Source organism: Corvus brachyrhynchos, unplaced genomic scaffold, assembly GCF_000691975.1.
Source record: "Corvus brachyrhynchos isolate BGI_N302 unplaced genomic scaffold, ASM69197v1 scaffold116, whole genome shotgun sequence".
Classification (NCBI taxonomy): domain Eukaryota; kingdom Metazoa; phylum Chordata; class Aves; order Passeriformes; family Corvidae; genus Corvus; species Corvus brachyrhynchos.
The window spans coordinates 5646963-5657459 of NW_008240221.1; the positions used below are offsets into that span (position 1 = coordinate 5646963).

At 38.2% G+C, this 10497-nt stretch overlaps 1 protein-coding gene across 3 annotated transcripts in view; it reads left to right on the top strand.

Annotated features, from left to right (window-relative positions):
- The window catches only part of GREB1 (growth regulation by estrogen in breast cancer 1), an 89382-nt gene that overhangs the window by 71757 nt on the left and 7128 nt on the right, over positions 1-10497 (top strand). For all 3 annotated transcript variants that reach the window (XM_017745075.1, XM_017745076.1, XM_008641783.2), the window contains 7 exons: positions 1905-2007; positions 2295-2453; positions 4161-4303; positions 5034-5195; positions 6311-6515; positions 7338-7512; positions 9100-9318. In XM_017745075.1, the coding sequence (XP_017600564.1) occupies positions 1905-2007; positions 2295-2453; positions 4161-4303; positions 5034-5195; positions 6311-6515; positions 7338-7512; positions 9100-9318 (1166 nt within the window). The remainder of the gene's footprint in view (positions 1-1904; positions 2008-2294; positions 2454-4160; positions 4304-5033; positions 5196-6310; positions 6516-7337; positions 7513-9099; positions 9319-10497) is intronic.

The following is a 10497-nucleotide window of genomic DNA, read 5'->3' on the forward strand; positions in this document are numbered from 1 at the left end:
AGACAGCGAGGCCCGTGGAAAGAAATAGGGAGCGATTCTTGGCAGATGTTTCAGAGATCTTTATTCTCCAGCCACATGGCCGGGGACTGCTGAAGAACTGAGCAATTACGGGACAACCAGGGTCCTCCTCCAGGGAACACAAAACAATCAATGGGGAACAAGACTGACCAGGGAGTAGGGAAACCCCGTAGGCCGTGCCTCTACCCCAGGGTCCCCTCCCCCTGGACCCCACGCCAGGGGGAGGAACCCCAACAGACGTTCTTTTGATAAATGATCTCTTCTTTGAAATTAGGGAACTGTTAATCCACTGCCGAGCTACCCTGTGTTTAATGAAAAGATGATCAGAGGCACTTTAAAAGAGTATGTTCATAAGAGAATAAAAAGGTAATCTTAGACATGAGGAAAACAAATGGAAGTATTTTCTTTGTATTTTCTTTCTTGTTCAAATGTGGGAAAATAAGATGGTTTTATTTTAGCTCATCAATCAGTAGCCATTGCAGCCAAGTTTAAAACCTTGTTCCAGGGTCAGAGGAAAAATTCTCATTAGTTTCAATGGATTTTGCATAGAAAACAAAACTGTGAGTTAGAAACATCTGGTCCACGGGCTGGTTATAGTCCATGCTGTCATTTCCTCGATTCAAAGTCACTTTTTTTAATGTGTTGTTCCAGGATGACAGATAATTGTGTACTGACATTTGATTATCAACAGGGATAATGATACCCTTATACACCCTTTGCAAGCAACTGTTCAAACTGCAATCTGATACGTTAAAAACATCAGACAATGAGCTTTGACCAAAACAAATGGCTGATCTCTTGCTTCAAATTTAAAGCCTCCCTTCCTCACGTGTTGAGAGAAAATGAAATTTTTTCTTGACATAGATGGAAAATAGTAACTTTAATACTCTGTGTAGCAATTCAACATGCTAGGCTTCTGACATGTCCTAGCAGTAATGGAAGTGAAGCTGGGTTTTCAGTTCAGTAGTGATACAGACTTAATCCAAAATCTGATGCCACTTTGTGAAATCAGTTGCTGCACAATGTGTTGGAACTGATCTACATGTTAACCTCCCCTGTACAGGCCACACACACACAATCATGGTTTGTAAAGCTGCCTGCTTATATATGGCCTTATTTACTTGATGTTATCATCAGCAAACTACATGTGAAAGACAGAAAAATCCGTTGAGAAAATCATTGGCTGTGGCTTATACCTTGCAGCAATACTATTTGGTGTAATGAAGAGAAAATTTATACAGTGTGTTGATGGGGAAAAAAATGAAAGAGAAAGTTATATTCTTAAGATAATTTTAAAATTTTAAAAAGGTAATTTTAAAAGATTGGAAGGGAGATAATGTATTTGCAGCAAGAGAGGTGGAACAGCACATTGTTGCACGTACTGTGTCCTTCAGGAGTGGAAGTGCCCAGCACAAGCTCTCCCAGGGATATGTTGCCATTTTTACTCCTCAGGATAGTCACTGTACTTCAGCAGCAGGCAGTGTACTGGTAAATCATATGGAAATGAAAGGGTTGGGGTAATTCTTTAGTTATCTTGTAATTCAAGGAGGGTTTTTTTGTACAATTTATGAGCTTGTATGGATTTTTAAATCATTCATTGCCTGTGTAGAAGCTATAGCATGAGGAGATAAAATTCTTGTCTGTGAACCTGTAATTAGACCTGTGATATAAAATGCATTTTCCAGCTAGGCTCCTGCATAGAGAGAAAAAAATTGTTGAGCATTAAACATTTCATTTGTGTCAAGGAATATACAAATACAAGGATAGTCAAGCACTGAATATTAATATTCAGTTTCACCACAGCTACAATGTCCAGATATGTGGAAAATTAACCTGGTGAAAAGCAAAAGTTTACTTTTGTTTTTTTCTGATTTATATGTTTACAGATAGGGAAAACAGGTGCCTATCTGCAGTTCCTCAGTATTTTGTCCCGAATGCTGATTAGACTGACAGAAGTGGATGTTTATGATGAGGAAGAAATCAACATTAGTAAGTTCCTGATATAAAGATACTCTGGAGACAATAGAAAGTTGTTATGCTAAATTGAAATATAGTTGTCTATATATTCTATGTTTATTCTATGCTATTCACACTTGCAATTACTTTACATTATTTAAATACTGTAAGAAAAATTTTCTGTGATCTTCAACTGATACTGAGTCATCAGATTAATGAAAGAAAAAATGAAGCAGGAATAATAGGTGCAGCAAAACCATCTACAGCAATATTAAGAGCTTAAAAAAGTCCTGAATTCTTATTTTTCAATAATATCATAGACATAAAAGAAGAATCTGATCAATACTACCATCAGCCTGGAGATATGTGGCCAGATTTGGAGATATTTAAGAAGATGCCTTTTGACTACACTATCCATGATCCAAAATACGAAGATGCAAGTCTGATTTGTTCAAAGCTTCAGACCATAAACAGTGAAGGTTAGAATTTTAAAAATCTATATTGGTACACATATATGTATGTATTTGCTTTCAATGTAAGAATCCTGTTAAACTTTTAAGCAGAGTTAAAATATCAGAATTGCTTTTGACTAAGCAATAGTGAAAAAGGATTTCAAGTTTTCCAGATGAAGTACCAGAGTATGACCCTTATAAATGACTTATGGAATATTATATGGGTAGTCTTCCATTAAAAAAGCTCTAATTCCACAATAAGTTTGTGTATTTGAAGGTTTTATAAAGTGGGATTGTCCTGCTCTGTAGAAATGGTTTATATGGGTAAAGTTAGTTATGTACTTAAAAGTGTCTATAGGTATATTTTTTAGGTTTTAGGTTAGCATGAGATGACCACATCCAGATTTAGATTCCTGGAGTGTTGATGTGTGAATTAGTCCTCTGAATTAGCCAGCTGGACATACACAAGCCCATGGGACTGGGTAGCAGGGAGGTAACACTGCCATTCACAAAGACCTTGGCAAGCTGGAGAAGTGGAACCTCCAGGAAGAAACCTCAGGAACAGGATCCTGTTGAACATTTCACCAAACGTGCCCCTTGCACTTGAGATAGAATAATTTTTTTCAACTGTACAAGTTTGGGGCCAGCTCTATAGACAGGAACTTTGATCAAGGTGTCTTGATGGTCCTGGTCAACAACAATTTGAACATGAGTCACCAGTTCTCCACTGGGTTAATGGCTTACTAATAATCTGGCAACAGGTCAAGAGAAGTGGTGATTCTTCAGTGATGGCAACTCTAAGGCCACGTCTGGGTATTCTGTCAAGTTCTTGGCTTCCCAATATGAGAAAGATGTTGACGTAGAGAAGCGAGGCTTGTGAGCAGCCACCAAGATATGAAGAAAATTGGAGTGAATTGGGTTTGTTTCATCTGGGGAAGTCTAGCAGGTGCATCTGAATGCTGTCTTCAACTTCCTAATGGGAATTTATAGACACAAACTATTATAGATACACAGCATAAGGACAAGAGACAACAGACACAAGTTGCAATATAGGAAATGACAATTATAATGAAAAATATTTTCAGAATAAAAGTGGTCAAACCATGGAGCAGGTTGCCCAGAGAGATCACGGAAACTCTATTCTTGGTGATTTTTAAAACTTAACAAGACAAGGAACAGCTTTGAGCAATCCAATCTAATGCTGAAAATCTGAGTGAAAGATGAAATAACGAAGTCCTTTTCAGCAGAAAATACACCTCATCTTCCCTCAGTCTCTCACAAAGGGAGACCCTTTGAAAAATATGGATATACACTAAGGAGCAACATCACTAAATTGCCAAATTCATTTCACATAATCTACTGCGATGTCTGTCACAGAATGGCAAATGCCATAAGGCTCTTTTTTACTATTTATTGCTTTTGTAAGCATTCAACCAATAATAGCAACAATGAAAATTATAATGATCAGGCATTGCTTACATCTCAGCTTTATGTGAAATCTGTACAGAATTATCATAATCATGAATTTGTAGATACTTCTTTGTAGTTCCCTTTGCTGTACATTGGAATTTGTAAAATATACTGTGCTCAGAATGAATTCACAGTTTGTTTTGTACATGTTTCATTATTGCCATTTTCCCTAGAATCTGATTTCAGTGACAGAAACAGTCTATCATGAGAGTGCATTCTAGCCTTGAATATATGTTACATTTAATTTGTTTCATTTCTTAATAGACAGATCAATGAGCAGGAGACAGGAAGATATGTACACGTGCCACCAGACAACTAGGATGAGATTGTCCAAATATGCAGCATATAACACCTACCATCACTGTGAACAGTGTCATCAGTATATGGGTTTCAATCCCAGGTACCAGGTAAAGATTTCCAGATGCTGCTCTGCAGATCAGAAGCTGAAACAGACACAATGCAAACATAGTTTGTGTACATTCACTGTATTTAAATTGGCTTAGAAGTTGTATATGTGTACACTTACAGCTGATTTACAGATACTGTTATTTCTTGAGGTTTGCCTGCTTTGACCAGGCTGCAGGTTTGGGGAAATCAGAGGACTGATCCTTGTGTCATTTACACTAGTTTATTCAGTGCTGTGATCTGCATGTGTACTACAAGTTAAAACTACTTTCCCAGTAAACTTTGCACCTGAGTAACTGCAACAGGTGCTACTTCTGATACAGGAGTAGTCCAGTACAGAGCAGTCTATGTGTGGTGTACAACTTGCTCTTACTGAGAGTAACTCTCCAATTTCCTGCCTATTATAATGTGAGGAAGAAGGTGTTGGCAATGCAAATACTGGCTTTTATGTGTCAGTATTTCTGAAAGCCAAGAGTAGCCTATGTTGGTACAATCTGCAAGATGAAGCTGAAACAACTGTTTCAAAAGAGGGAACACTTTAATGTGTATTTTTTTTTAGTGTAAGATGTAGCCTAGGGAATGTTGCTTAACACTTACGAATAATGAAGTAAAATCTAATGCCATACAACAAGTGACTGTAATCTGTTTAGAAATTTTGTAAATGTATATAAACTACACTGAGACCTTGTAGTTTGACTTTAACTGGAATGATCCTATTTTTCCCATCCTTAGATTTATGAGTCCACTCTGCATGCATTTGCCTTTTCCTATTCTATGCTGGGAGAAGAGATCCAGCTGCATTTTATCATTCCAAAATCAAAGGAGCATCATTTTGTCTTTAGCCAACCAGGAAGACAATTGGAAAGCATGAGGCTACCACTTGTCACAGATAAGGTAAATGGATATTTTTATTTATATTTATGGCCATATATGGGAGAGAGACACCACCAATTTCAAAATTTGTTGAATTAGTATTCTCTACAGTGCTACTCCTACTGTCAAGAGACAATGAAGATGTCCTCATACTAAGTTTGTATTTTCTCCCAGAATGGGATACATGAAAAAAAATTTTCGAGCCACCAATAAGCTCTTTCTTTTGCTCATTATCAAGGTTGATCCTTTGGTTCTTTTTCTATTCACTTGCTCCAGTCAGAAGATTTGTACTTTAGTTTTGGCATAAGGTGTTTCTTACTGTCTTATATGGACCTAAATCCTTTTCCATGTCTAGCCTCAAGGTACCTGTGCACTTGGCAGGTCAAGGTTAGCAGTCCTGTCCATTCTGCCACACTCTCATCAGTCAAACTGTGGGAGACAGAGGAGTAGAAACTCCTGCAGTTAAAGGAGGCTTTGATTTACAACCCTGGAAGAGACTAGGTCTGGCTTAATTGATAGAGATTTATAGATCTTAAGCAAAAGGATTACAAGCCTGTGTTCCTATAGTTATAAGTAAAATGTACGCTGGGTGTTCTGGTGGAGAGTTTTAAATATAATAGTGTGATTTTATATAATGGTATAAGAGAGACGTCTGTGTGTACGTGACAAGAGAATTTATTGGTCAAAACGCAGCTGCACTGCAGTGAGAAGTGCCACAGGTGATAGGTCACAAATCCAAAACAAAGTGTTGTTTTAAGTGCCTATTGGATTAGAAAGTTATAAATTAATTCTAAATCTTGTGACTTTCACCATTATTCGGAGGTATTGTAAAGCCTCACACCCTGACTGATGCGTTTTGTTATTTTAATACAATAAATTCGTGTAATCGTGTAGTCCCATCCCTGAAAGTTATTTCCTCCAATGAGTGAACACACAGGAAATTCGACACAAACAAGCCAAGTGATAGAGTTTTCTTTTTTCCAACTCTTACAAAATTTGTTTATTTTCCTATCAAGGAAATCTAAAATGTGTCTGTCTGTCTAGTGTCAGTGGATCTGGTTTATTCTCCTGAAGAATCTTCTTCTGCTTTCTCTCTCTGGATTAAAACAGAAGCTCACACTTCTTCTTACCTACAGAGTGAAGATTACATAAAAAGCCCCACTTTTACTCCCACCACTGGTCGTCATGAACATGGGCTTTTCAATTTATATCATGCAATGGATGGAGCCAGTCATTTGCATGTTTTAGTTGTCAAGGAGTATGAAATGGCCATATATAAGAAGTATTGGCCCAACCACATCATGCTTGTTCTTCCAAGCATTTTCAACAGTGCTGGAGTAGGTAAGTGTAACAAAAAGTTCTAAAAAATGTGGACATGCAACTTGGGCCCCTGAGGTGTTGTTACTCAGCAGTGAAATGCAGACACACACCTTGCAGCTAGGATGTCTGATCTGGTGATCTGGACTCCTCCTGAAGACAATGTGTCACAGCTGAAGATACAGTTCTCTTAATTCAGGACGCCTAAAACAAGCTAAATGTGTTGCACCCTAGAAATACTTAACTCTCTTCTATTGTCTTTGAAAGAAGCTGAGGTTTTTAAATCAGATGGACTTACTGACTCTGCTTCCTTGTGGAAATAACTTGCGTATCGTTTGCATGAGCAGTGATGCTCTGGTTGGGTACATCCCTGAGGTAGGTTCTGCTAATGTAACACCTGTGAAATATTCGGCTCTTTGCTTGTGCTGCTGGAACAACTTATATACAGCAGTAGTGACAAACATTCAAAGCAGATCATCAGGGACAATTTCCCGTGTCATTAAGCTGGTCAGTCAACATCTCTAACTCTTTGCACTACGAGATGCTAGTGGACACAAATATTTGTTAGGTTAAAAGAAGTAGTTACTAAATCCTTAAGACACTAGCAAATCTTTACCACAGAAGTCAAAATTCATTTTGCATCCTTCCCAGTGTGGTTCTTTAAGTCACTTGCTTGGCAAGTGACAAAGCCAAGGCTTTGGGCTCTGGGTGATGTTGGGGTGTTAAAACCTCCAGAGTGATTCATGCCCTTGTCTGCAGAAACAGTCACTTCAAAAGGCTTCTGAGTTAAAAGCAAACTATTTCTGCCCCTACTTTTAATCTGATGGTTTATGCCCATGGTTTCAGGTGCTGCACACTTCCTGATAAAAGAGTTGTCTTATCATAACCTGGAGCTTGAACGGAATCGGCAGGAAGAGCTGGGGATAAAACCCCAGGATATTTGGCCTTTCATTGTCATTTCGGATGACTCCTGTGTTATGTGGAATGCAGTAGAAGTTGATTGTTCAGGAGACAGGAAAAGGTAAATAGTGTAATATATGCTTTTTCATCTGATTTCTTTTAACCTTTCTCTGTGTGTAATTTTGAAATTATGTTTGCTATGCTACAGCTTCTACCCTGTACAAGCAGAGAATTCTATTTGCCTAAGGAGAGTACTTTCCTAGGCATCTGTCTTTGCATAGCACCATGTAGTGCCTGTCTTCCATTCCTGTCCCCTAAGGATTTATGTGCCCTGCAGCCATCGCTGTCCAAGCTAGAGTTACTTGGACTGCAGATTTCAAACTCTGTAAATGCTCCCTGATACACTGGACAACATGGACACTTACATGTACATTTTTCATCAAATTTTTCTAGGGAAGCTAAATGACAATTCTGTTCAAGTGGTGCAACTGATTTCCTTTGGCTCTTTCGTCAGTCCCAGTCTGTGTGGCTCTAAGTTCCCCAAAGCCCTGAACTAGTATTTTTGTTCTCATTACTTTAGAATATTTTTTGTGCTAGATATTTTTATCTATTCCATGAACAGTGCTGTAGGAACCCTGAGTGCTGAGAATATTTCTCTACCTGTTTTGAAGGGTTTTTACCCCCCTGAACAACACTGTTTTAACCTCCAACCTTGGAAAAAACTGCCTACGATCAGACAAGAACTAGAAAATACAATGGTGTGAATTGGTGATAGACTACTATGTAAGATTGTCACAGGGTGAAAAATTTAGAGGTTTTAGGCTTCTCTTTGCAGTAAATAGATAAGAGCAAAAACCATCAATATGGAGGACTGTTGTTGTTCTCCAAACCTTCTTCTTCTTCTTCTACTACTCCATATTCTGCAGTAAAAGTAATTTGGGATGATTGGACAAAAAATTCTGCAGTTCCTGGCTGTGTTACTGAATAATTGGTAGGAAAGTGAAAATAATGTACGTTTTTAGTAACCATTGGTTAAATTATCTTTAAAAGGCTGTGTAAATTTTGATAAACACACACTTCTCTCCTTCTTTCACTGCTCTATGTTATGCCTGGGTCACGCTAGTGGCTCTGCTCCTCTGATAAGACTTAATAAAGAACTATCTGGCAGCAGTGAAACTGCAGGAAGAGTCTCTGTTTGTTCTTGCGAACTCCTTGCAAGAACTTCTAAAATATCCTCTCCCATCAGGAGAGATTTGATTTATGGCACAGTTCAGTGTCACAGTGCCATGCAGAATTTACAGCAAATTTTTAGAGAATGAAACTCAATGAAAACTGAGATTTATGGACTCTAGGGGTGGGCTAGAAGGATCTTAATACTTTGTGCTTAAGTTATGGCACAAGTCAGCAACCCTCCGAGATTCATTGGAATATTATCTAGGTAACTTTAAAGATTTATGTATCTGAGTGAATGTTTGGAGAGATCTAGATTAAGTTTCAGATCTGTCATACCAGTCCCCACCACATAAGCACCAGTTAATCTTAAGTTTTAACTAGAATGAGAGACAAAAAAATACAGTAAAGACAACACTGGAGTTATCTACCTGAAAGTTATAACAACTTCCAGCTGTTAAGAATTGCTCTTCACCTGAAAGAGATTCTCAGTGTTCTCTATATATTTTAAATTAACACATTTTCATAATTATTGTAGTGACTATACATGGACTGAAAGGAATGTTTCCCTGAAGCAAATTCTGCAACATATTGAAGCAACTCCCAATGTCACTCATTATGCCCTAATTGGGATGAGGAAATGGTCCAGTAAAACAAACAGTGCTGAGATCAAGGAACCATTCTCCTGCTGCCATGTGCATGACTTCATTATGCTGAATGTGGACCTGACACAGAATGTACAGTACAATCAGAACAGGTATGTGAATCACTAGCACCTTTCAATAGGGATAATGAACCAAATAAAGGAAGTTTTACAAAAGCTCCTGTTGTTTTTTTTAGGGAGGTTGTGAATGGCATGCAGACAGATTTTGTTTTCTTACTGGTGATTCAAATCCTTCCCAAGCTGCCGGAAGTTGGAAAAAGACATTAATTTCTATAGTTCCACTAAAACAGTCATATTTGTATGACAGGGTAGACACACTCAGCAGTGTGCCATGCAGTATTGGTCTACTCCAAGTGGCCTTTGGTAAATACTGTGCTTCCCCTCTTGTCTGCTTACCTGCTCTGCCTTCCAAAGGAAACAGGGATGTATGGATGAATGGTGCATAGCCAAATCTTGTTCTGATATATATCTGGACTTTTTACCCTGAGTAGCACAACACTGCAGCATACTACATGTGTGCTCATCAGGACAATCAGAAGAAAATAATAAATAAGTCTTGTTCTTGGTGGTTGTTTCTCACATTCAGCTGTTGCAGAAATCACACTTTTTCATTTATTGTGACACTTAGGATATATCAGATTATAATTTTGTCATATACAGTATTACCACAGTTACAAGAACTGTTTTCACTAGGTTCATAATCTCACAGAATTTCACTGATCTGAGTGAAATAAATGGTGGGTTTCCCCCGATTTCTGAGGGACATATCACTAGAGGTGGGATTCACTTGTCTAAAACTGGTCTTTCAGCACCTTAGAATATAGAAGACATCCATATGGGGCTGGCAGGTATGACATGAAATCTGTGTGGTTTTCTGTACGCCAGGTGGGATAGCCCAGGTAATTTAAATGGCTCTACACAACTACACTCAGGTAACTGAACTCTTCAATCCCCGCAAGTCACTGCTTTTCAGAAGAACTCTCCTAACCCAAGAAGGTACCTTTTGAAGTCCAAGCTTACTTATAACTGCAGGGAAGCATTCTGCTTTCATTATTTTGTGAATAAACAGATGATGTATATTTCTATTGTCACCAGCCTGACACTATAAAAGAGCACTTTAAATTTGCCCCTGTTCACCTCCTGGTACAGAACTGTGCTCCTGGGCTGCCTAACTGTGTTACTATATGAAGCATTATGTATGAAGGGCAAATGGAGGCAATGACAATAAAGCAAAATTATATGAGTGCAAGCAACAATGTTAAAGTGTCAGGA